The 24,934-nt window shown below is 49.8% G+C and overlaps 8 protein-coding genes across 8 annotated transcripts; 5 read left to right on the top strand and 3 right to left on the bottom strand.

The window, feature by feature from the left end:
* Positions 1 to 958: 958 nt before the first annotated feature.
* Positions 959 to 1,260, top strand: PpBr36_07736 (uncharacterized protein; the record flags this gene model as incomplete). The annotated part of the gene is given in 2 exon segments (XM_029894871.1): positions 959 to 1,026; positions 1,041 to 1,260. The coding sequence occupies 2 exon segments, from the start codon at positions 959 to 961 to the stop codon at positions 1,258 to 1,260; spliced, it is 288 nt and encodes a 95-aa protein (XP_029748344.1).
* Positions 1,261 to 5,379: 4,119 nt separating this feature from the next.
* Positions 5,380 to 5,969, top strand: PpBr36_07735 (uncharacterized protein; the record flags this gene model as incomplete). The annotated part of the gene is made up of 3 exons (XM_029894870.1): positions 5,380 to 5,437; positions 5,530 to 5,846; positions 5,910 to 5,969. 3 exons carry the CDS (start codon positions 5,380 to 5,382, stop codon positions 5,967 to 5,969), a joined length of 435 nt encoding a protein of 144 aa, XP_029748341.1.
* Positions 5,970 to 8,403: 2,434 nt separating this feature from the next.
* PpBr36_07734 (uncharacterized protein) lies at positions 8,404 to 9,429 on the bottom strand (the record flags this gene model as incomplete). Its single annotated transcript, XM_029894869.1, has 3 exons — positions 8,404 to 8,460; positions 8,919 to 9,042; positions 9,266 to 9,429. 3 exons carry the CDS (start codon positions 9,427 to 9,429, stop codon positions 8,404 to 8,406), a joined length of 345 nt encoding a protein of 114 aa, XP_029748342.1.
* A 1,217-nt stretch (positions 9,430 to 10,646) lies between these two features.
* On the bottom strand, positions 10,647 to 14,224 carry PpBr36_07733 (uncharacterized protein; the record flags this gene model as incomplete). Its single annotated transcript, XM_029894868.1, has 6 exons — positions 10,647 to 11,740; positions 11,818 to 12,042; positions 12,112 to 12,346; positions 12,418 to 12,636; positions 12,708 to 13,304; positions 13,376 to 14,224. 6 exons carry the CDS (start codon positions 14,222 to 14,224, stop codon positions 10,647 to 10,649), a joined length of 3,219 nt encoding a protein of 1,072 aa, XP_029748339.1.
* Positions 14,225 to 15,999: 1,775 nt separating this feature from the next.
* PpBr36_07732 (uncharacterized protein) lies at positions 16,000 to 16,952 on the top strand (the record flags this gene model as incomplete). The annotated part of the gene is made up of 4 exons (XM_029894867.1): positions 16,000 to 16,152; positions 16,269 to 16,341; positions 16,417 to 16,760; positions 16,824 to 16,952. The coding sequence occupies 4 exons, from the start codon at positions 16,000 to 16,002 to the stop codon at positions 16,950 to 16,952; spliced, it is 699 nt and encodes a 232-aa protein (XP_029748340.1).
* A 1,310-nt stretch (positions 16,953 to 18,262) lies between these two features.
* Positions 18,263 to 19,357, top strand: PpBr36_07731 (uncharacterized protein; the record flags this gene model as incomplete). The annotated part of the gene is made up of 5 exons (XM_029894866.1): positions 18,263 to 18,304; positions 18,496 to 18,588; positions 18,653 to 18,806; positions 18,888 to 19,093; positions 19,226 to 19,357. The coding sequence occupies 5 exons, from the start codon at positions 18,263 to 18,265 to the stop codon at positions 19,355 to 19,357; spliced, it is 627 nt and encodes a 208-aa protein (XP_029748337.1).
* A 2,760-nt stretch (positions 19,358 to 22,117) lies between these two features.
* PpBr36_07729 (uncharacterized protein) lies at positions 22,118 to 24,368 on the top strand (the record flags this gene model as incomplete). The annotated part of the gene is made up of 3 exons (XM_029894864.1): positions 22,118 to 22,338; positions 22,447 to 22,558; positions 22,644 to 24,368. 3 exons carry the CDS (start codon positions 22,118 to 22,120, stop codon positions 24,366 to 24,368), a joined length of 2,058 nt encoding a protein of 685 aa, XP_029748875.1.
* PpBr36_07730 (uncharacterized protein) lies at positions 22,883 to 23,569 on the bottom strand (the record flags this gene model as incomplete). Its single annotated transcript, XM_029894865.1, has 2 exons — positions 22,883 to 23,278; positions 23,366 to 23,569. The coding sequence occupies 2 exons, from the start codon at positions 23,567 to 23,569 to the stop codon at positions 22,883 to 22,885; spliced, it is 600 nt and encodes a 199-aa protein (XP_029748338.1).
* Positions 24,369 to 24,934: the final 566 nt, after the last annotated feature.

The following is a 24,934-nucleotide window of genomic DNA, read 5'->3' as shown; positions in this document are numbered from 1 at the left end:
TCAAACCGGTATTTGCAATTTCGTGACATCTTTTTTTTCTCTTCTTTTTCTTCTTCTTCTTTTTGTCCTATTAACTTACGGTGCTCATAGTTTGCATGAACCCTTGTTTTTTCATTTATAGGGCATGCAGACCTTAACAGCTCCATATCTTTGGATACCCATCCAATGGTAAATCGAACGCAGTTTCCTCGGGTGTGACAACTTCAAGACCACCAGGCCAAGCCTAGGTCCAGTCAACGAAATACATGGTTTGACGTTAGTGCAATCCTGGTCGACGGTGGGCGCGGCATAATAATCCATCTGCCAAGAATTTATTGACCGATATATGGGCTGAAAACTTGAATGTGATGTGATGACAAGCGGACAGAATTATGGTACATAGCACCGAGGTCGTTGCTTCATCCAGCCATCCGAGAAGTTCAAAGGTGGTTCAAGGGCATGGGCGGAATTGCGGGGGAAAGCGTGCGACAATACATAGATAGTTACTTTCCTTAATTGGACAATCACCATGGTCATCGGACGAACCTAGTCAGCCTCAGCAAGGAATACCGGTCGATATATGGATGATTACAACCAAGTTCGCTACAGTAGGCGGTGTGACGACAAATGCCAAGTGGGCAAGCGTGGATGAGATCCATCTTGAGATATATTCAAGATTTGGCAACTGACTTTGATAGTCGGGGTTGGCCAAAGAGAGAGACCCCTCCCATGTCGGGTTCAAAATGGCTCATTTCGCCTACGTGGAGTCGCCACATGCGAGACCAGTCTCGTACAAGGTCGACGGTTCAACGGTTACTTATGGGCGCAGATATCGACGAATTGCATGGATGAAAAGTATATCAGCCGAGCTGGTCCCGTCAATTTGGCCGACTTGGCCTATGGGGCATCGTTGGGCACTTGCGGGTGGGATGAGGGGAAAGTAGAAAAGAAAAGAAGTAAAAAAGAAGCCGCTCCGAATATGCTTGCATGCTGCATGCGCATGTACTGTACGTACGAGAAGCAAAATCAACGTGCATTGCAAAGAGGGTAGGTAGGTACAGGGAAAACAAACATGTGCAAGTCGTAGCGCGGGGAGCGGGCGGCCCACCCTTAAGAATCGATATTCTTGATTCCGAGGGTTCGAAGCCAATCAGGCCGACCCTCGAGCCGCCGAACTTACTCGGCCACGCACGCGGTGGCCCCAAACCCCAAACCCAAGATCCGAAAATGCAAGACTCAGAATGCTGCCCATTTGTTGCCATTAATAGCTCTCGCAGATGAACGTATTGGCCAATGAGCTTTCACAAGCAAGGGTTTCATTCTTTTTGCTGGTATAATATGACCGAGATTCAAGCGCAGGTGCATCGAAAATCCAAATGATCGGGTTGCAATGGAATATTCTTGAGGTTGGTTGAATGCGACTTCGGGAAAAATCTGCTGGATGGACTGCAGCTCTGCAAAAGTTAATTAGATGCGATTGGTATTTACTTGTTTAACTATACCCTTTGTTTCTTTTGGCTTCTGATTCCTAGTCAAACCACGTGAAAAATGTTAACGGATCGGTTCGACTTATGTAATGATCCATTTTCAACGGTCAACGGTCAACCAGTTGAAAGGGTTTGCCAAGGTGGCAGAGTCCAGTCGAGGCGGTCTGCATTAGGTACAGAATGCACACGGGAGCTAGTGTCGATTACCTCCAGTGGTGCAACGCCGCCGATAATTAATATAGAGTGATTGCATTACCATTCGGCGGTGCGACGCTTGCAATGAATAATATTGTTAATGTTTATCAACACAGTTTCTTGGCACCATCTGATCTGATAACTCCAACCAGCAGCTGTCATCTGTCAACTCGAGTTCAAAGTCAACGAGAACTAACTAGTCCCGCGTCTAGTCGCTGATAATGGGTACTAGATGAGCTCCTAAACTTTAAAAATCATCAGTCAGAGATTAAACTAATCGGCAGCCCATCCAAGATGGGACGACTCAACGACGTACAGGCCGTCCAATCCTCCCGCCATTTCTACCCTTAGCTGAGATGGCTTTTGAATCAGAAAAGAGCGGCGTTTCTAGATTGGGCTTACATACTGTATGAACTTTGCACACAATTCTGACATAGCTAGCCGACAAGTTCGGCACATCTGAAGACTGCATTGTCATCAACCCAAACCCCCCCACGAATCTCTATGGGGTCCACGAGCGGAGATGTTGTCTCATGTTTTGATCGACCAAAGGAAAACAATAAGAATCGCATTTCAATGTGAGGACAACACACACACGCACACAAAAAAAAAAAAAAGGCTTGTCGTCGATCGAACGGTAACAAGAGTTCGAACATGGCATTCTTGACACAGGAGATGGCATTTTCACAGACTTTGGCCCATGGTCAGACTGGCAAAGGAGAGGCGATCTCAGAAATCCCATACCTGTCTAAAACGCCGGTGGATATGCTTAATGAGTGGATTGCGTGAATGCCTTCAGCCGGGAACTTTTGAAGCGCGGAGATCAAGGTGTAGTTGTTTGACGGCGGGATTTTGGTGCCGTGAAAAATGACACGCACTGTGTCCCGGGGTAGGGTCCAAGCCGGTAGATCAATTTAAAATCCCCCTCTACGATTGCCACTCTCTAACCCCAACTGCCTCATTGTGGAGGCTCAATTGCGAGTCCTGATACACACCCCTATCTTGTAGGATCGGTGCTTCAAGCCAGGCGGAAGGCCGGGAAAACGATTAAGCCTGTCATCTGGGTTGCTTTTCTACTCGTTCACCTAAAAAAAAAAAAACCCTCATGTCAAAGTTATCTGCAATTGCATGGGGTGTTTGTCACTTGCAGAAATATCGAAAAATAAGAATTATAATGAAAAAAAGGTCCCATCACATAGTCAAGCTGCCATCTGCTGCCCGCGAACCACGAGTCGGCCGTTGCTCGATCTGAAAAAGGTTTGCAGCTAATAACCTGCAGAAGCTTACGAGGCACCAGGCTTGTCCACTGCCTATTGCTTGTCAATTCGCGCTAAACTGATCTCGCTCTGTCAAGGGGTCCTCGACAACCTTGACAAACATACTTGAGTTTGCTTGGTGGTTGAACCGTGGTTGCAAGCCACTCCCACGCGGATGCTCTCATATCCGCATCCAGGGGCCGATGGCCAAGAAGGAGGAAGGGCCAAGGTCTCGGAAGCACACCCCTGTCATTACAAGTACTTTTGGGATGCGCCCAACGGTGATTGGCTGCAGCTTCCAGCTCTAACCGCCCACACCCCTCTCTCCGCCAACAAAATTCCTTCAGCAAGCAGGCTAGTAACTGACGCCTAGCCTAGCAAGTCGTAGCCGTTTTTTTGCTGTCGCATCTTCAATTTTTCACCACTTTCTGGACCATTCAGTCCAGTTCTCTTACCGCCAGCCTTTGTTTCGTCATCGTATCTCTTGCCGCGTGCCAGAGCCATTCCAATCAATCCCAATCTTATGTATCTTATGTTATTCCGCTCTTATTTTGAGATGCCCAACTGTATGATATCGAATGAACCGATCGTTCGAGCGAATCAATACCAGGGTGGCCTGAGCAACCACGTATTTTCCCAATTCCTGCCCCGAAAAGGGCAAGCCGGATATCGGGAGCACGAACATGCGAGTCGGAGTAGACGAGGAACGTTGTCAGGTTGCTAGGGTACCTTGCCGATTAAAAGTCCCCTGCAGCCTCCACCCAACCCCCTACTCGCCTCTCCACTTGTGGCGGGCACTGACAGATCCGCTCATGCCTTCAACGGCTTCCAAGTGGGAAGAAATGGACGACGACTGTCATGCGACCAGGCTAAAAAAAAAAAAAAAAAAAAAAAAAAAAAAAAAATTAAAATTCATCGTGACTAGAACCATTTCGGTTTTATACTTTACTGATGGAAGCGGTGACGGCCTTGGAATCTGGAGAGTAACCGTCCTCGAGACGTGACTGGTGATCATTTGAACTATTACCCTGCCTGGTAATGGAAGAAAAAAAATACAGAAAAAGAAAAGTGGACTGGACATGGTTACGGGATATGGTGTATCCATGTCTTTTTGTACCCAGGTGCTGTAACTCGCTCGCCTCGCCTGCATGCATTCGATCCTAAGCTCACACCCACCTCCAGCATTTCCCATCAGAATGCGTTCTCACTGGTGGTGCAGGCAGGCCAAGTTTGGTGTCTGGAAAGCAGTCCATGATCGGAAATGCATCCATCATTTGTTTCTGCACTACAGACAAAAGCCGCACTCCCCTCTTTCTTACTCAACCCTTTGCCTGAGTGTGTACCCCACAAGCTAGCCCATGCTGGTTCTTAAACTCGCATGCGTCCCGCTTGGTGAAGATCAAGCAAAACCTCTAACATGCTAAATACCCCAACTGCCTCACAACGCCTCCTGAATCTCGCCCTCGTCCGTCTGTCTGATCCTCAAACAATCATCCTTGCCGAACCGAACCACTGTCCCAGTGGAATCGACTTTTTTGCTACACCTTCTCCGTGTTTGCCCAGTACAACAATACTAGGAATTGCGACCCGCCTAACCGCCCCTTCAGGCATCTCGCTTGCTCCTGGACCTCTCCACCCAAGAAACAGCGAATCCGTATCATGCCGTCCGGATGCCTGCTGCCATCATAGACCAGATCAGCAGGACGTGGATCGCAAACGACATCATTCTAAGGGGGCATCGCCTCACCAAAGGTGAAAAAAAAAACATCCGACACAGACCCCGGCCTGTCAGAATAAGCTCGTCTGTTACGACTTGCACGGTGCTGCCCCCCCAGGTGTGCCCTGCTCCTGGGTGGTTGCGCACGTCCCGACGACCAGCTCTGGGCAGAGCCTCCTTCATCCCCATTCCCTGCTGGCGCTCGTCAATATAGTCGGCTGAGGCCCTGCACCTCATCTAATCTTTAACCTTCTTTTTGGCCTCTCTTTTTTTCGTCACTTTGCCCATAGTTGGTGTACTCGACTGTCGATAGCACTCTTTCATATCGACGGGGTCGGTTTCACTTCTTTGCCAACCGCGGGTCCGGATACCTGCTTTATTCTATTCTACCTTCACTTCGACATACTCCCAGCTATTAGCTTGTAATCATTTTAGTCTCTTTTTTTTTTTTCTCTCTCTCGCGCGCTCTCTCCCTTCTCTTCTTTTACGGATTTGCTCCTTTTGGGTTGTCGCCTTTCCTCTCGTTCGATTCGATATCTTACAGCGAAGTCAAAACGACTGCTCTACGATCGCCCGATACTACTGGGAAATAGAAATTGCTGGCCGCTGGGCGTGAGGTTAGGAAAGAAAGAGCCAGGGATACTTTGGGAAAGTGCTTAGAGGCAGATCTGAACGAGAGAATCCGTCTGGATAAAACGAAACCGAGTTCGACCGTCGAAGACAACAACAACAACAAAACGACGCCATGGGAAGGCTCATCAAGAACCACTGGGCGAGGCTCATTGTTCTCTCGGCCGCAACTTGTCAGTTTAAACCCACCAACCTTTCAACGGGATGGAGTTTATGGTGTGCAGCGATCTGTGGGGGAAAGGAAGCTAACCCACTCGAGTTATAGACCAAGTTGCTGCTAGCCTTGAGTCCTACTTTTGGCCGAAGATCTTCTTCGACTTTTTGACCCACTCGCTGGATGGCGCCGTTCGGCCGGTGCCCGTGCTGCAGACGATTAATATTCTGCTAGGATTTTTGATGCTAGCGTGGGAGTGGCCTCTGGGTGCAATCGCTGGGTCTGGATTCCACCGAAGTCTCGAGTTGCGTCTCGCCATCATCCCAGTTGCTGCCATTGCTGCCGGCCTGCTCTACCAAGGCACCAACGCTGCCGTCTACTACCTGATTGGTATGGCTGTGTATTTTTGGGCATACAGCGAGGGAGAGGTAAGCAATATCAATGTTGTCATGTTGATTGCGCCGGTCCGTATACTAACGTCTCCCGTACAGATCATCTGCGCAAAGCCTTGGACTCTACCTCAGCGTGGAGGGCGTGGTGCTCGAGTCTAAGCTATGGCTCCGCGCCCGCCCTTCTTGCCACTATATTCCTTTTTTTAATCCTCACGTCTCATGTCTTGACTCCAGTCCTGGGGATTACTTTAGAAGCAAGGGCTGGAGAGGGATGTACATATACCCCAATCCGATTTATGTTTCTTGCTAGACTCGCAAAGTCCTGATTTTCCGACAATTTCCTGCCACCAACCCGCCTCTCAATCTTCTTTTTGCATTTGCCTCTATCGTGATATCGTGCCGACCTGCCGCCGACCGTCGACTCGTCTCTTTCTTACCAAAGTGTACCTCGACGCAAGATTGACGACCAAGCCCTCGAGTCTCTACCGCTGTCCCGATCCGATATATATTCATGGCTCAGGCTACTTGCGACGACCCGCCTATTGCGACTTGGACGACCCGTTCAGGCTTTGCAACCATAATAAGCAACGGGCCGCGATTGCCGATACGAGGATTAAGGACTACGAAGTGGGAGAGAACTGGATTGCAGTCCAGAGGACAAGTCTACATGGGAATAATGTGGTGAAGAAACAAGGAGGGCGGCTCCAGTGTGCTTCGAGGTGGCGAATTTCTTTTTTTGGACGGGTTTCTTCTGGTTTCGGGTGAAGCCTCCTCGGTTTCCTTTTTTTTTCATGATGTTTCATTGTCCAGCATTGCATCTACCACTAAACTGGTGTTTTCCCTTTTTTTCCCCACCTGTTTTGTTTCTTACTTTGCCTTATAATTTCCCTACACGCGGCACTCTTTTACTCATTTCTTTTGACCTACGCAGCATTGGGAGGAATCCAGGAAAGCAAGCATCAAGACCAGGTACAGGAAAGGGGTAGAAGGGCAAAATGAGGCGATGGGGAGGAGACCTTTTTGTTCTTTTTTTTTTTTTTGTCATCGTGGCCAAGAATTCTTCTCGAGTTGCCATCTCATGGATGGGGGTTGAAAGAGCTGGATGGACAATGCGCTCCTATTTTACAGGACAAATACCCCAACTCGGGCTTGAAATTCAGGGTTCTTTTTCCGGTGATACGCTATCTAAAAAAAAAACACCAACGGGTCTTTTTCATTCAATTTTTTTTTTTCTCTTCCTATCAAGCATTTGCATACAACAGGACATATACCCTTTCTGTGTCTCATTAGATCCTCACAATTTGGCGAGGTTGTTTTTTTTTTGCACCTGAATACTAGTTATGATTTCAAGTCTGCCTTTCACGAGTAAGGGTGACGATGTGAGGGGATTTCGTCAACAAGCCGACCTTGTCGAGAGAGTGGATTGACCAACCTTGCATCTCAGCAAAGACAAGTTGTCAGATCCGCCTCTGTGCAGGAACGGTTTTGCCTGTTGTCTTGCATATAACGACCGGGAAATATTCCTCCCTATTCCGGAATATATCAACCAACTGACAGCCTCCCCGCCAAGGTTTGGAGGAGATACAAAATCTTCGACCAACTCAAAGGATGTCAGCCTGTATAGAACCCTGATTTTTTATTTCCGAGCCGACGAAAAAAAAAAAGCAAATCACAGTCGGTTGTTTTCTTCCGGACCCCCCTTTCCCAAAAGCTTCCGGCAAAAGAACCGAAGAAAAAAAAAAAAAAAAAAAAAAAAAAATCACACCCTGGGGGAACTACCCGCCCCTCACCTACCGCAGAAAAGAAAAAAGGTGGTACGAAAATCATGACCTGACATGACCTGTAGGTATGTACTTGCATAGAATAGCAAACTTTGCCTGTCGTCCTAAGATGCCGTAACCAGGACCAAGTTGTGCCATCGGATCGGTATCTCCATATGGCCGGGCTGGATTGTTTCAGAAAACTCTGTTTTGAAAATAAATATCTTGGCATAACATCGGATGTACGGCTTCCCTTGTCGCATCTCGCAGTAAAAACTGAAAAATCCGCAACTCTGTCTGGTATGGTATTTATGACTTTTGGGTGCCTCAGGCATAAAGACCGCCAACCTTGTCTCTTCGTCAGGACACTTTTCATTCAAACGAAACCATCCCGAAACGACTCGATAATTTTATCCATCGACAAAGGATACCAGTAGTAAATAAAAAGGCTTTACGCACGCCAGCACTCTCACACCTCCCTCTCACCTACTAGAAGTGAAAACATCGTTTGCGTCTCACCTTGTGTATTCTATTCTGGGGAGAAAGCGTTTGTCCTTGGGTCATGACGTTTTGAGGCTTCTTCACATTGCAGATTATTTACGGTCCCTAACTGCCTGCTAGTAAACCGCTGCTTGCTACTTTATGTATCGTCTGTCCATGGGTATCTATCACGACCACCCCCACCACCCTGACGATTGCCTCGCGTGTCCGAATGAAGCTTATTTCACGGCACGCCAACCATTCATTACCCATTCCATCAAACATGTGAACAATGCTGCCCTATCCCATCCCAAAACTCCGGAAGCCATCATAAACTGCTTGTTCTGTCAAGCTTAATGGGCAGCCATCGGGCCGTTGGCGTCATTCTTGGGTCCTTGTCGCTCCGTGAACTGTTATGGAAGAAGGCTAGTTAGTAAGGAAGTCCACTTTGATAAGTTCGAGAATTTTCCAACGATGGCTTCGTGCACAAATCCCCACCCGTCCAGCACCCAAGCAAGCCGGCTCATGCCGTAGACCGTTATGCCTGGCAAATAGCCTCAACCCTCCCTTGGGAAAATCCTCAGGCAAATAGATCATGCTATACGGGCTCAGCTAGGTAGTTTGGGTACCTCAGCTCCGGGCCGGGCAATGCATGAACGCATGTCAAATGCATTGCCCCGCCCGTTCCATAGCCCCACCAACAGCCCGCCTGCGAGGAAGGACTCGCTTCCGCCAACGGGGATGCCAGGATAGGTGGGCGGGGTCATGACGTTTTGGTGCTTGAAGGTGCGGGTATCTGAATCGACACGTCTACCTTCGTAGATGGCGTGGCGTCTGAATTGTGCTGGAGAAGAGATTGATCGCTTACCTTGGACTCCTTGATGTCGCCCTTTTCCAATATCTGCTTGATGACCTCCTCGTCGACGTGGGTGCCGAACTCATTGTCGAGCATGGACTGCGAAGCAGCATCTAGAATGCCTGTGGCGCCATGTCTGGAGACAGCCAAGTTACGCTAGGTTAGCATCAACAATGAACCGGAATCGGATGATCGTGGCTGATTGACGTCATGGTAAAGTTGGTACAGCAGTTTGAACTCCCAACAACCTCTACCGACTACGGCTGATAACCCCGCGGCTCTTCTGAGGGTGCGAGCTATTAAGCCTCCCATGACAAATGAAAGAAGGACAATTCAGGATGAGGCAGGAGCCAACTCACGCGTGTGTTACAAAGATCTTGAAGCTGGAGATGAAGCTGGCCATGGGGACTGACTTGTCTCCCTTCCACTTCTTGAACTCGTCGACATCGTCAACAAAAACGACAAAGTCGTCCTGGTTGCCCTTGTAGTGGATCTTGGTGGTAACAGCCTCGCCCTTGGTCATTTTGATTGATTTGTTTGTGGTTGTGTGGTGTTGATGATTATGGTCCGAAGAGAAGATGAATGGACTGTGAAAGATTGTCGAGAAAGTTTCGTTTTTTTTTTTTGAGAAATGTGTTGAGCTCAATGAATAGTGAATGATCAAAGGAGATGAAAGACAATTGAAAGGAAGGGCTGAGATGGGGTTTTAAGACATCCGGTGTTGGTACGGGATCGGTACCTGTGCTACCGTAGAATCAGAAAGAAGGCTTTACGTAGCTACCTGCAAGCCCCTACCAAGATCCTGATAATCTGTTAGTCAAGTAACTTGGCCCGCCTGCATTTTACCACCTGGTCACTGAGGGTCTGCTAACAATTGCGCGGCTTGGCCAATGCTTTCGAGTGTACAGCAAAACAGTTCCGCCAACGATCGTCATCATTGTGGAAAAGCCGATGTGAACTGCCCGAAATCACTACGTCATAGGCGCTGCTCCCATGTCTGGATTTGCGAAGTGGGGTTGGCAAAGGGCGGGGCAAGCTCAGCCTGACGGAAGCTCTCAATACTACACAGGATACTACAGTAAGTCCCTGGCGATAGCACATCAGCCAGTGGGGCAGCTTCGTCTTATTCTCGGACACTAGTGTACTTCAGGCACGCTCGGCTCCATTGCCGGTTCCTGCGTCCAACTGTAATGGTGTCCATAACTGGGCTTGCACCTAGTAATTACAATACTACGCTCAGAGGGTCGACGTCATTGAAGCCCAACACAGCGCTGTGAACACTAATAATATATAGCATCCAAGTTCAGCCGAACCCGAAAAGTAACTTGAGTCTCGGCCCTGTGACTATCCATCCGCTAGGCAATGCATTGTTAATATGCTCAAACAAAAACAAATCCATCAAGACTATGAAGTTGTACATTTGTTAAACAGAACAAGACAAGAAAAAAAAAAAGTTTCGTGACGATGCAAAACACCACCGCCAATGTCCTCCAAAACTCACACATGCAAAAAGCAACTCCCCAAAAAGATTGGCCTTGCTGAGCCTATCAAAACACACAACCATCATGACCGAACAGTAGCTGGGTAGGTAAAGGTAACTTAAGGATGACGGCAAATCCCAACCGTCCCATGTGACAAAGAATTATGTTATACAGAAGGCTTTTGAGAATGGGAAGGTAGACAACAAAAGGAAAGAAAAAAAAGAAGAAAAAAAAGAGACCCCTTACCCAGACACTTTTTTCAAGCGAACAAATTGCGGAGCCCCCGAAAACTAACGCCACGATTTATTCCGCCCTTTGTCCAGCGGCGCGCCGATTTGATAGAAGACGGCGTCTCGCTACCACAGCCGGCTGTATCTCCCGTGCCTCTTCGGCTCGGCGTCGTGGGAACAGCATCGCTGCTGACGCGAACGGACGTCGTGTCCAAGCGCCCAAGAGCTGGTTGACCAAGGGGTATTGGCGTGGCCTCGACTGCCGCCGTTGCTTTGTCCGATCTTGACGATACTACTGAGTTCTGGCAGCTTGCCAATGCGCTGTCGACTCCATCGAATGCCGTGATAGCTGGAGATGATGGTAGCATCGAAAGATCGGGCCTTGAGATCTGGACAGCAGACTCGTGAGACCTATCCCCCCCAATCACCACTCGAGGATCCCTGCTCACACCAGTGATTCCATACTTGTCAATAGCAGTATCAGAAACTGAGAGGACTCCAGTTGAACCCATCCCATCACTGCTATTCCTATCATCGCCCGAGCCTATAGGCATTGTAGCAACACTCTTTGTATCAATCGTTAGATGGCTTGAAGAATCGCCTCTCTTCTGAGATCTTAAGAACGAGGCGCCGCGGTGATTCTCAATCGCAGTCTTGGTCGCAATCAGAGCCGTGTTGTTGCTGTCGTCCAAAGCGGCAGCCACAGAGGCGCCAGCACGAGTCGTCGTACTAGCAATGCTCGCAGACCGCTTGGTAAAGGAGCTTGTGATGCTTGCTACACTGAGCTTCCTCATTACCGAAGACGCACTCGAGCGGACCAGATGCTCGCTTCGTGAACGGACCGTCATCCCCGGAAAGGGCAGAGCCTCACGCGTCCACACATCTGACAAGATTGCTTCCAGCCTGGACCGATCACCCCTGGAAGGGGAGAGGACAGTGACGCGACTTTCCGGCGGCGCCACGAGCGACTGTGACCTATGGAGACGAGTCTTGGCTGATACTGTGGCGACCATAACGGAACTTTCTCTCTCAACGGTAGTGTTCTTCAAGACTACTTGGCAGAGCGTCGCCTTAGGCCCGGCAGTGCTTGCACGATGGATCGAAATTCGTCGAGCGACGGTACCTGCGACAAACCAGCAAGCCATGTCAGCAAAGCTCAAAAACCTCTGTTGCCCTGAACAGGTGAGGCAAGATACCAACCTGGTTTCCCAAACACTGCGCCCAAGCTCTTGATGTTCATAGAATGGGCTCGAAAAGACATTGGGTTCAAAGGACTGGAGATGTGCGCTGAGCTCAATTGTTCTAAGCGCCTACGCCATTCGTGATATTCCCGAGGGCTGCAGGCAGTCATGATCACCTCGTACAGTTCATTATCGCACTGGAAAACAAGTTTCCACGAGTACGGCGCTGTATGGCACTGAAGCCCTGATGTTCAAGTCAATTATTGTCAGCGGGGACCTCAAAGTACCTGCAATTGGCTATGTCTCTGCTCACCTCTTCCGTTGTCGGCGTCTTCAACCTTGACATCCGTCAAAGAGACACATAAGAGGATTGTGTAAGTCTGTCCAAATCTGCTTGCAGATGCAATACAAAGCCAATCTCGATAGAGAAGGCATATCAAGTATTGCCCAGACACAGAATCCTTCGTCTGCCAGCAAACATGTAGCGCGCCGCAGAGGTGGATGTGACCAAAGGAGCGGATGCAATTCTTTGAGGCTGCATCGAGAATCTGGGTAGGATTATTGTCAATAACAGCGTTAAAAAGTATGGGATCAACTCATATCAATCAAATCTACGAACCTGGTCCGCAAATACGAGGCGATCTTGAAGATTCCATGTTCTTTGAAGTGTGCATTTGATCCTGGGGTCATCGGTTGCCCTGTTGATCTCTGCCGTGGCTTCCCTGAGACGTAAAAGGGCATCTTCAACCACCATATGCGACTGAGGACAGTCGACAACAGGAGTGTACTTCAAGAGCTCCGCAAAGAGGAGAGGGTATTTGCAGACGCGTTGTATCGGCTGTGACACATCCCCAGTTAGTGTATCAATTCGTTTCGTCGGCGGCGGTTGTGTCCGGATTGGTGACTTACCTTGACAAGTAGATCTGAAACGGTTAGAGACTTTTTGGAGCTTTCACGGTGACTCTTTTCTGGCCCCAACGACGCAGCCAATGCCTCCAAGCCCTTCTGGTACTTTTCCCAGTCCGTCATAGTTCGACGGGCCTCTGCGATATCCTTAATCATGAGCTCATATTTGGCCCCGTATTCTTCGTAGATAAAAAAGGAGTTCATCTGTTTGCTCTCGGTCAGCATACATAGGGGATGCTCATGTGTTCGGCACGAAGAGAGGCAGTTATCACTCGCCTTTGAGATAAAGATTCTGGCGACTTCAGCAGCCACCTGAGGATCTGCTATCACCCCAGGAATTGCCCGTAGCCACGCCATCCCGTCGCTCTTATCTTCGGGAACGGAGTCTAGACTTCGCCAACGATAATGACCTCGTCTTCCTGACTTTGGGGGTTGGGCGGTGGAAGTTTCGTACTGCGCGTATTCGGAATCGGGTATGGCCAATCGCAGTTCTTCCAGCAGCTCCTCGTGAAGCTGAACAATCTCTGTCATGTTTCTGTTGATTGAAGATCGCAGGCCAGGAGATTGTGTAGGTAGAGACGCGAGGATGGTGACATAGACCTAGCGGTCATTCATTTTGGCTTAGTATGTGGCAGGTGAGCCTGGTCTGGAAAAGAGATGGAAAAACCTACATTCATGAGAAAGCGTACATCTGCAATATAGCCTTCCTCTGTACTGATCAACTCGTTAAGAATACGTCGGCGCTGCAGAGAGCGTTCCACGATAGCAGGATCCATTGCCGGAGACTTTGCTGGATACTGACTATCTTCAGAAGTTCTTAACCCTGACATATAAGCCCTGCTGCTGCGGCCCGTCCGTGAGGGCGCCTTGTTGGAGGTGACTCCGGCATTTCGTCGTGGGAGACCTAAGGCAGTGAAGCTTGCGAGGCTTATACTTGGACTTTTCATTGCGGTGACGAAATCGACTGACGAGTCTGATGACGAGCATCGGCGGTGGCCCCGCTGGTAAGACCTGGCCACTTCGGTGTCTATGTTACGAAACGATTTCGGGGAGACAGGGTCCAACTCTGCGATCCTCAGGCGTTGCATGCCGCGTTTTCGTAGTGTATTCATCCATTTCTGGAATGGCCTCTTGTGATGGGTGGGCGATCCCTGTGATGTGTGCTGGACTGCAAGGAGGTCCATTTCTGTAAACATGGGAGATATTGGCGTCGGCGGAGCCAACGCTCCTCGATCACGATCTAGGACAAGCTGCAAGGCGGTGATACTATCCAAAGTCTTCCAGCCCTCATCGACTTCTTGCCCAACGCCACCTTCATGGCGCGGTGAAGGCAATGACGAGTTGCTGCACTCATAATGGCCGGAAAATCTAGCGACAGGCTTGGTCAAGTGTATGAACAGTGGTGGCACCCCTGAGGACCGCTTAATACCCCTAGTCCGATGGACGACCACAGAGGCGGCCGGTGATTCTGGCGAGCTGGAAGAAGTCGGCGAGCCGTCGTCCGTGGTTGTATGTGGCATGACGGAGCCTGGTGGATGTAAATGGTCTGTCCAAGAAGACTAACAGAAAATCCAAAACCGCAAGAGATCCAAAGAGCAGGAGAAGCACCAAAGAGTACACAGAGCTCGGGGCTCTTATTATCAGATCATGATAAACTCAAATGAGGATAGAGGTAGTACCGGCCGACTCGTACGCGTGGTAAGGAGATCCACCTACAAACTTGGAAGGGTGATGAATGTACCGGATGGTCCGCTGCGACGGTCAAAGCATCAATCTTCTGGTCCCGGTGAAAGCAGCCTCACCTCGATTTCAGGGGTAGGGGGGATGGGGAATCAGGGGTTGCTCCTGCTCATTAATAGTCTGATAAATATCGAATAATTCTTCACCAGCAAGCGTCTTCGAATGGAGCAAGCCGTACAAAATGAGGGGTGATCAATCTTCAGCTACCTGCCGTGCCTGGGTAACTACCAAGGCAGAAAGCTGGCGTCTGCAGGTAGGTTTGCTGGGTATTCCTGTGCGATGTGAGCGAGTAATGAAATTTGCCATGCAACACCAAAAGCCTACAAGCCATGGCTAGCACGGCACGCAGATAATAAACCGAAACAAATACAGGCAGGCCGTGGTGTGCACATGAGCTTACCAAGCTTCTTGCGATCATGAAGATGCCTCAGAGATTATCTCACCTACCTAATCAGATGGTAGGCATCTTAGCTGGGAATATTTAGCTATGTTTGTAGGGCGGCAGGTATATACCCCCCCTTAGGTATAATTGCCAGTTTGATCGCATAAGAGGAAATCGACATTAGATGGGATGACAAGGTCAAACTTGGACAGGGAATGCTAGACAGGCCACACCGAAACAACTGGCGGACCGTGCTTTCAGAGCAGCACCTTCAGCCTAGGGTCCACTAAGGGTCTGGGGTTCTGCCAGGACGACTGGTGTCATTCCAAGTTATACGAGATGTCGGCGTAAGGTTCTGCAGGGGCTGGCCCGCGCAGAAGTAGAGATTACCATGGTAGCTCAGGCGCTCGGAGCCACAACTTTCCGGGCGGGACAAACCGAATACTGGATGATGTATTGAGGGCGACGAAGTGGTTCTGATACTAAAATTTCGCAACACTGTCGTGTGTAGGAATGGCATTAGAAAAAGTTCTACGTGTCTGCCGACCTTGGTCTTGTCTTACTTGGTACACTACTGGCTTACCTCTAGCACCTAGCTATCTGGATAGGTAGCTAGGTAGGTACATAGAGGTAGGTAGGTAAGATACCTCAAGCAAGGCGAGCACCAAGCAAGTGTAACAACGAGTAATCAGATACCTGCCTAGCTCACCCATCTCCTCAAATACCTCCTTGCTTGGTAAGCATGGCTCATAAGTGGGTGAGATGCAAAAGACACGTGGGCTACGCGTTACGTCTTTGGTCGCCTTTCGTACTTGGCTAGAAAGGTGGAGGTCGACCTTTTGTTCAACCATACAACATCAGAAAGTATCGCCAAGTTAATTAAGTTTCTGGCGTTGCAATGGGCGGGGATATTCGAAGTCCCACAGTGCTGTATTCTGTACAAAAGTGATCTCCGCCGAAGCTACCCCTGCCCCACCACTTCAGGTCAGCAGCTCCACTGGCGTACAACAAATTACTTGCGCGCTGTCACACTCATCAGTCATCAAACGTGAGGCTTCAGAAGGAGCAAGTGCATGGTGCAGACTCCCGCTCATCCGAGGTGACCGAACTAATGGATCCTCTGATTTCCTGCCTCAACTGCTTGATCCTTGCTTGATTTTATCACAAGAAAACATGGACAACCTTCATGCACCCACAATCCCCTCAGGGCCTACTTCGGCGCCCACTGCCAATGGACGAGCGGGGCACTTGACCATCTCAGAGCTTCAGCGCAAGAAAGACAACCTCGAGGCCGAGCTCAAGGCATTGGGCAGCGTTCTCGAATCGGTGCGTCATCCTCATCTGCGAGAAGAAGAAAAAAAACACCAATTGCGAGACGATATGGTTCGAAGATGCCGGCGAGGAAGGGCGACTGCTGACTGGGCTAGGCGGAGTAATTGTAGCACAATGTTGACATGAACACGAACCTCTTGACCCCGGACGGTTTTCCTCGTGCCGATATCGATGTTCCTCAAAGTCCGTCTCCACTCTAGCCCAAGCGGCTGTAATCCCCATGGGATGACATTGACTGATATGGACATATGGCGATAGTACGCACTACACGTGCACGCATCATTCATCTGCGGAACGATTACAAGGATTTGATGGCGACCATCGAAAAACAGCTCCACGAGCACTTCGCAAATCTGAACGACGAGGAAGAGGAAGACATCACTAGCCATCGACAGCAACAGCAACAAGCATCACAGCTTGTAGATTCAGTTCCTGAAACCCTGGAACTCCCATTTGCAAAGGTGAACAGTGTTGTCGACAATAGCCCGGCCGATTCAGCAGGGCTCAAGGCGGGTGACCTTGTGCGCAACTTTGGCTACGTCAATCGTGCGAACCACGACGGACTGAAAAGAGTTGCCGAGTGCGTCCAAGGCAACGAAGGAGTAAGCGCATCCCGTGGGACTTATGTGCATTGAATTTTCAGGAAAGCTAACAGTTCTTCCCAGCAAACCATTCTTGTCAAGGTGTCGAGGAGTTCCGGCGCGGGCCACCCTCAAGAACTCCAGCTAAGTCTAAGGCCCAGGAGGGATTGGGGAGGAAGGGGGCTGTTGGGTTGCCACATAGTACCCATCTAACAGGCCGATTCACCAGGTGTTGTTTCGTCGTCACAGCATCTGCGTATTAATTGAGTACAGGTGAAGTTGGCTCCGAGGCAAGCAGCAAAAATCAAAGCTCCCTCAACGTTGCGCACTTCAAAACATCACAGGATCTTGCACTGAATAGACAGCTTCTTGCCCCACTCCTTCAGGAAGACGGAGTTGGCATCTCAGCATGGGAGGATACACAATGTCAGGATGCACCATCCGTTACTCGACTGTGTGTCTGGTGGTAGTCTTTACAATCCCGCTCTGGGAGCCATGAGCTACTAGCTAAGTGCGATCTGCAATCTCGGACCCTCATTCTATGTCCTAAGCGTAGGAACATAATGCTCGTGTGATTTTTCGGGTATGGCTGCTTGTGCATGCCAACAAGGTAGAAAGAAAGAGCTTGGAATGCTCAAGGGCCCATCACGGCTTGGCCGAAGCTGTTGGCTGTGAATAGACATCGCGAAAGCAAAAGCAGCAAACAACATCGGTCAGAAACAGAAACGAAATCGTGATCATGATTTCTGACGGATATCTCATGCTCGAAGAAATGCATTGAAAACCTGAAATGATACAAGATAATAAAATCCGATTGTGCCTTCGATAATATCCTTGTGTTGATACCACCTGAGATTAAACACAACAGTATATTTTTGGAGGATCCTTTTTGAGACGATTGGCAATCATTATTTCAGGGGAGAAAAGCAATGAAATATTTTAACCTGGATGACGGGCATCAGTATTACCATCGCATCATAGTGGGGTCTGCCACATGGTGGAGCTTTCACACATACAAAAGGCGCTGACGTCTGGGTGCAGATAGTCGTTCCGGCTCACGTGATCTTGCTACCCCGCCACCAGGCTGCCAACGAGTTTTTCGCCTGGTCAGGCTTTTGGGCTGGGATAGTCTTTCGAAGAAAAAAAAAACATACAAAAAAGGAGCTTCTCTAATACATTCCGCATTCTGAAGTTTCCATTCTTTGCCCGATACGAAGTCTTCACATAGCCATCACGCGCAGGTACGTTTCCGCTCTTTTTTTATTATTAATTCTTTTTTTCTTCTTCCGATTGCCCCGCTTCCACCAGGTTCTCCGCCTCAACTTCTTTGGGTTGCTTTGTGGCTGGTAATCTTCACGCTAGAGCAAAACCCCCTCCAAAAATCGACATCATCTTTTCCCTCCTTCCTCCAATACACCAATTTAACTCAACTGACATCGCGCGCCGCGTCTCACAGTGTCTGCGACGATACCACGAGCGAAACTAGACTTCTTTTATCCTCACACACGAATATCATCACAAGTATGGCCGAGGCTCAGCAAGTCCCCACCTTCAAGCTGGTGCTTGTCGGTGACGGTGGTACCGGAAAGGCAAGTTAACTGCCCCGGCAAAGCGATCTTGACGATCTCTCTCTATCAAGGAGAGACTGAACAACCTCGCAGTCTCTATAGCGCTCTGGAACGCAGTCATATACTCGACAAACTTAACGAAGGTCTTGGCCGTGATCTTATGCTAACACCAACCCGTTTGTATTCAGACCACCTTCGTCAAGCGTCACTTGACTGGTGAGTTCGAGAAGAAGTACATGGCCACACTCGGTGTGGAGGTTCACCCGCTAGGTTTCGAAACGGTACGTTTGCGTATGATATCACACCAATGCGGAACGGAAAGAATATAATCCTAATTCCTTGCAGAACTTCGGCAAGATCCAATTCGATGTGTGGGACACCGCAGGTCAGGAGAAGTTCGGTGGTCTGCGTGACGGTTACTACATCAACGGACAGTGCGGTATCATCATGTTTGACGTCACATCCCGAATTACCTACAAGAACGTCCCGAACTGGCACCGTAAGTCTTTATCGGCGGCTCCTAGCACTGCATGAACCGCACAAACAAGACAGTGGCGGACGCTAAACAAATCGAATTTAGGTGACTTGGTTCGTGTCTGCGAGAACATCCCCATCGTTCTCTGCGGTAACAAAGTCGACGTTAAGGAGCGCAAGGTGAAGGCCAAGACCATTACTTTCCACAGGAAGAAGAACCTTCAGTACTACGACATCTCGGCCAAGTCCAACTACAACTTCGAGAAGCCTTTCCTGTGGCTCGGCCGCAAGCTTGTTGGCAACCCCGCTCTGGTAAGTCACATTCGCAAAATCGGTAACCCGATGGATTGGCAGAGCGCTATTGTGATTTTTTTTTTTTTTTTTTTTTTTTGTTTTATCCTCTGCTTCTTCAATTATGGGAGTGGAAGCTTACTGGATACTTAGGAATTTGTTGCCGCTCCTGCCCTTGCTCCCCCCACCGCCGAGGTATCCGCGGAGCAGCAGGCCGCATACGAGGCCGAGATTCAAGCGGCTGCGACTGCGCCCCTGCCCGATGACGATGACGATGACTTCTGAGCGGTGGATGACTGCTAGCCCTAGCGCGAGGGTTCTAATGGAGGCGCTTGGTGAAGCTGGGGATTGTGTCGCTCTGGGCCTGTATGTGGAGAAACAATGAGCTTGAGCGGCAGGCTGACTACTTATGTCGATTATGGGATTGATGGGAGGGAAAAGGTTGCACAATGACTACCTCTGAAGGAAAAGTGAGCAAAGTTTCGGAATAGGATTTCACATATCCGAGACCGGCACATCCACTCAGCATCGGCCCTTACGAGATTTACGACACGATGGTAGAATTCGGCGTCAGTTACTGCATAGTGAACAGCTTAGGTAGACACTAAAATTTCCAGCTGACTTTGACTTCTTTGGCGGAACACTTTTCAGCGATTTTATGCCGGACGCGGCGACAATGTCTTTTGAGAAATAGCAGAGTATAGTTTTATTGGGTTGAAACACGCAAACATGTGAAGTGGACAAATTTAGCAAGCATGTTGCCTCTGATGATTGCTCGAGCCGGGTTGCCTCTGTTCTAATTAGACTCAAACTAGATCTTAGACTAGTTCACCTTTTACCAGGGTAATAAATGAGAAATTCTGGAGGGGGTCAAATCTCAAGCCGATACGGGCCTTCATGCGCTCACGACAGTGATGGTAATTAATTACCTCGAGATTCTGCATGCCCCACAAGTGATTTACTTGACGTGTACTGAAAGTTTGGTCGGCAAGCCCAGCTCCAGGGTTATTTGCTTCCCAAATATAAGCCCCCATCCGCCATCGACACATTTACATGTTTGTTCATTGGCGAACTGCGGGGCGTCTTTGATGCAGGATTTGATCATATACACGGGTGCCACGCGGCCGCCAAAGGGTTGGCAGAGCCTCTTGCAATCCATCGTAACGATGTTGGCGTTTAAACACGGGTCGTATGGGCGTCTCTTGGGAAAACCCCAGCTTCATTTGCTAATAGATTCATTTGATAAAATCATGTCGCATATACTACTAGACTAGATCTAGAGAAGAGCTTTAGATCGAAGTTACAAGGCGCCAACTATCAAGTTTTGGGCATCTTGAAGCGTCGCCTAGTTGATATCGATTGCCTGCCATCTGTGGAGGGAGAACTTGGAAGTGGTCTAAATTGGGGCGGCGCTGGAGTTGGACAAGGCGAATTATTCAGATGGGTAAAGAGAAATCACTTTGCCGTTCGTTTCCCGATCTCGAGGAATGCAGCAGCAAAAATCACTGACGGGAAAGGGGAAGAAAAGTAAGGGGAGAAAAAAAAAAAATAGGTGGTTGGAATCATGGGTGTGACTTGTAAAGAATTGCAGAGGGTGGGCCTGCATCCGTGCTCTTAAGCATTAATTAGGCATAAAGTCACGCGTTTGCCCGCCATTGAGCCGAATGGCGGTCAAGATGATCCCATGCAGGTCAGAGTTAATTACTCCGTACCCAATTCATTCCGTACCAGACCGTTCATGACGCGATAGATATAAAGTTGATGGATGGGCTGGGCTTAATCGAAGGGAAGAAAAAAAAATGGTAGTAGTGTATTGACTCACGACCAAACGCGACCCATGCACCAAAATATGGAACATGGCAGGGTAGTGGATTTACAGAAGGGCATTTATTATGTACGCGTCTCCGTTGGAAAAAAAAAAAAAAAAAAGGATTTCCATTTATTAAAACGCACCTATAAAGGTAGGAAATAACAGTGGAGGTGAAGGGGGGTGGTTGGTCGGTTACTACCGGGTTTTAAATTGAGTTCGGGCCCTTGCTAGCTCCAGCGCCATCAAATCCATTTAGACAGCGCTGTGGTGGCGTACTGTCCACTATGAAGTAGGCACCGTTCGGTTTACTGTAGGTTAGGCCTAGCAGGCCTAAATATACCTGTGGCGAGTGAGCTGTGTTGTTTGCTTCATGTGTCGTTGATTGTGCTAGCAGTGTTCTACGCGGGAGGCAGGCAAGGAAGGCATGCAGGCACGCCGTTTTGCTTTGCGGTACTTCACTTGCACTGTACTGCACTGTACTGTACTGTAATTATTGTACATACTCCGTACTCTCGGTAAGGTAGGTAAGGCAGGTTCCTAATGATGCGTCTCGTTCGTTGTTTCCTTTGTTGACCTGTTTTCCTGATTTGGGGTTAGCAGGGGTCGGGCCAAGGCCTGATTGGCGCAGTCCTGCGACGCGAACAAAAAATGATGCGGGGAGCTTGGCCCCAAAAAAAGTCGCGCGCGCTTGAGATCTGCCTCCTGGTCTTGTCTCGCCCATCCACAAACCCATGGCATTTTGGTGTCAAATCTCCACTTTCCACCCCAGCCCGCCAGCCAGCTTTCCCACATCCTCTGTAGGGCAGTTAAAGTGCTTTTTCTCTTCTGCGTCTATCCTTTTCTTTTTCTCACCGAGACTTGTGTGTGTGGTGTATGTGTGCTTTGGTTTTTCAATAATTTTTTTGTTCTTTTGTTTTTTTTTTTTTGCTGCTCCCTCCCTCTCTCTCTCTCCTCCTCTCCTACAACTTCTCGTCTACCCGATGCTATTACTTTGAGGAGCTTCAAAACCGTGTGCTGTATTCCCGGTATCATTGGTCTACTTGTGTCTGGGTATCGTGGTTTGGTCTTGTGTGTCAGGGGCACCGCACCGTCGAGGTCTAGTCTCATCGGGTCCAACTAGTATGCGTCTTTGAACACCAAGTTGGAAAAGACAACGATTTGACCGGCACGATCACCCAAAAACAAGACATACAGAGCATACACTCGAAAACGCACAGACGCAAACGACGACGTAAATGGCCTTTCCTTCCCAGTTCGCTTCTCCCAGCGCGTCGTTCGCGTCAATGGCATCGCACGACGCATCGGCAATGGAAGAACCGAATTCTCCCAGCAGCAGCAACCAAGAGGCTTCATTCACCGTCTCCCCGGATTCTTCGATGCAGGCCAATGGAGATGAGCATCAGCCACGGGCGGAAGAGAGGGAGCGGCATCCCAAGGGACGGAGAAAGCGTACAAAGTATGTTATGTTGGTGGCATTTGAAGCTGCTCCTGGACAGCCAGCCTGCCAATTGAAATCAACGTTTCAGCTGGTAATAGTACTGACATTCTGCCCTTGAAATCACAGTGCCAAGGACAGAGCCGTCCTCGAAGACGCGTACAGCAAAAACTCGAAACCGGACAAGAATGCGCGTCTCGACATAGTAAATCGCGTCTCGCTCAACGAGAAGGAGGTCCAGGTAAGCCATCAGATACGAGGGGACAAGTGCTGAGATGGAGCTGAATGTCCCGTTACTGACCCTGCCTCTCGATGCGTTCTGTCAGATCTGGTTCCAAAACCGCCGTCAGAATGATCGTAGACGAAGCCGACCTTTGTCCGACCAGGACCTTGCCGCGTATAGGAATGGAGGCATCAAGATAGTCTCGGCAGACGGGCACGCCGGAATCTCATTCTCTCAGCACTGCGAGCAGGCCGAGCATGACACCGCCCGATCGCCGGCCCAAACTACTTCCACCACCCCGACGGGCTCCCCGGACCTGGGCCCATGGATGCCAGGAAAATATCACCAGTTCACTATGGAGGTTCCTCTCCCCGCGAAGACTCCATCGCACCCATCAGTTAGCAGAACACCGGCGGACGCATCACACCATTCCGCCTCGTCCAAGTCGTTTTCATTTTCGCAATCAGGAAGCTTTGTCTCAAACCAGAGGTGGTCCACGGGCGCGGCTTTTTCCACCCCCTCGTCCTTTAAGCGCCACACCGACGGTGTCGATGACTCGTTCAGGACCGACCCCTTCGCACCGTCGTCGTGCTCCTCGGCCGCTTCTGCCCCCGTGCTTCCCATTCCTCGCACGCACTCGCGTTCCGACTCGCGTTCAAACTCGGCGGTACGCCTGTCAATGTCGCTTGATGGCAAGGCCACCCTCGTCTCGCCGTCTCCTGAACGGGCGAGCACCACCTACAAATATGACCCGCGGGTAGAGCCAATTCCTATTTCCATCCCATCGCTAAAACGTTCTGGCTTGAACCGTAGCCAATCAGTTACGTTACCTCCAATCTCCGTTTTAACAGGCTCTCTTCCCTGCCCGGGATCACTGGAAGGCGCGTCACCCCTTCCTCCGCGGCTCACACGCGGCCGCTCCCGTGATGTCCACGCGTGGGAGTTTGCTGCCGACAACGGTTCGGACCGCGATGACGAATTAACGCAGCAGGCCAAGGACGAAGCGAGCGGCTCCGCGACTGCAGCCATCAGCCTTTTGCGCACTACATCGGCCTCGGCTGGCTCTGTTCGCGGATCCTCGCCCGTGCTTCAGCCGAACGGAAGCAAGCGCAACGCCTCTGTCCGTCCGCCTCTGGGTCCCAACTGTTCCGGTAGCGCTATGCAGCCCTTCAAACGGGCCAGGTTAGGCCGTGCGCAGAGCAGCGTTGCGAGACTTCAGTCTCCCGTTTCGCAGTTCAACGTTGGCAGGCTAACCGACCACACCGATTCCACGCAGCGGTCAACTGGCGAGGACAGAGACGGGGATGATGCCGGCTCTGTCAAGAAAATGGACGTATCTGCCATGCTCTCGATCAATGGCAACGAGTCGGACAAGGAAAATTGGAGCCCTGAAGGCAAGGACGTTACGACCACCGCCCCGGCCGCCGCCGACCGTATACTTCCACCGGTTACGTTTCCTTCCATGTCGGCGTCGCGAAAACCGCTGCCCGGCGGTGGCTTGTCCAACACGCGTCGTAATATCTTTATCATGGATGGCCGGCGCAGCCCCCTGAGCAACACGCGTGCCTACACTGCTCCTGGTGGGGTGCGCGCCGCGCGGCGGGGTCACAAGGCTGGATCTAGCATCGAGATCTTCGAGGACCACGAGGATGACCTGCGGGGCGAGGAGGAGGAGATGGTCACAACCGAAGGCCGGAGGGCTGGTGGCGGTGGACGGCGTGACGATGAGATCGCCAGGTTTATGAGTGGCGAGGTTAGTCCCAGCAAAAAGCCGGACCTCGACTGCATTACAGGCCTGTTGTCCCTGTCTAAGGGCAACTGGCGATGAGTCTATTGAGGGTTTATTGGATAGGAATTATGGGTGTGTATTATTGCTCTTAGGGCCCGCCTTTTTTGCTGTCCAGAGCCTCGGTGTCTCTGTGTAAGGTTCTGCGCTTAGTGGGTTGGTTCGCATAGCTCCTTCGATGGCGGGAATGTGGTTTTCACGGTTGGAGTAGTCGAGATTTTGCAAATTATAGCTGGCGCATGGCCACATGTATTCTTGGAGTTCTATGGGAATGATGGGAACGCAGCACGGTTTTCTGGGATGAAAAAAGAGAATGAAAACAAATGGCATGATATATATCGTGGACTTGTCCAAACAGCTCTGTTTCATGTCTTGTGCGTCATTGGGATTGATGTTTTGTTTGTTTTGGGGCCTGATGGGACCGTCTCATGTCTTTGTTACTTTCCTTCCCTAGCTATCGCGTCATGATGCTGTGTATCATGATGGCGGATACCAGGTATACAAGAGAAAACCCCTTATATACATATATATTCGCCCGAACAGAGCATGATACGACAACGCGGGAAGAATACCGGCGTCAAGTTTAAGAAGCCCACCGTCTTGATTGA

The sequence above is a fragment of the Pyricularia pennisetigena genome, chromosome 1 (genome assembly GCF_004337985.1).
Source record: "Pyricularia pennisetigena strain Br36 chromosome 1, whole genome shotgun sequence".
In the NCBI taxonomy this organism is placed as follows: Eukaryota; Fungi; Ascomycota; class Sordariomycetes; order Magnaporthales; family Pyriculariaceae; genus Pyricularia; species Pyricularia pennisetigena.
The sequence above is the reverse complement of the archived record's forward strand: the minus strand, read 5'-3'. Positions and strand labels throughout refer to the sequence as shown.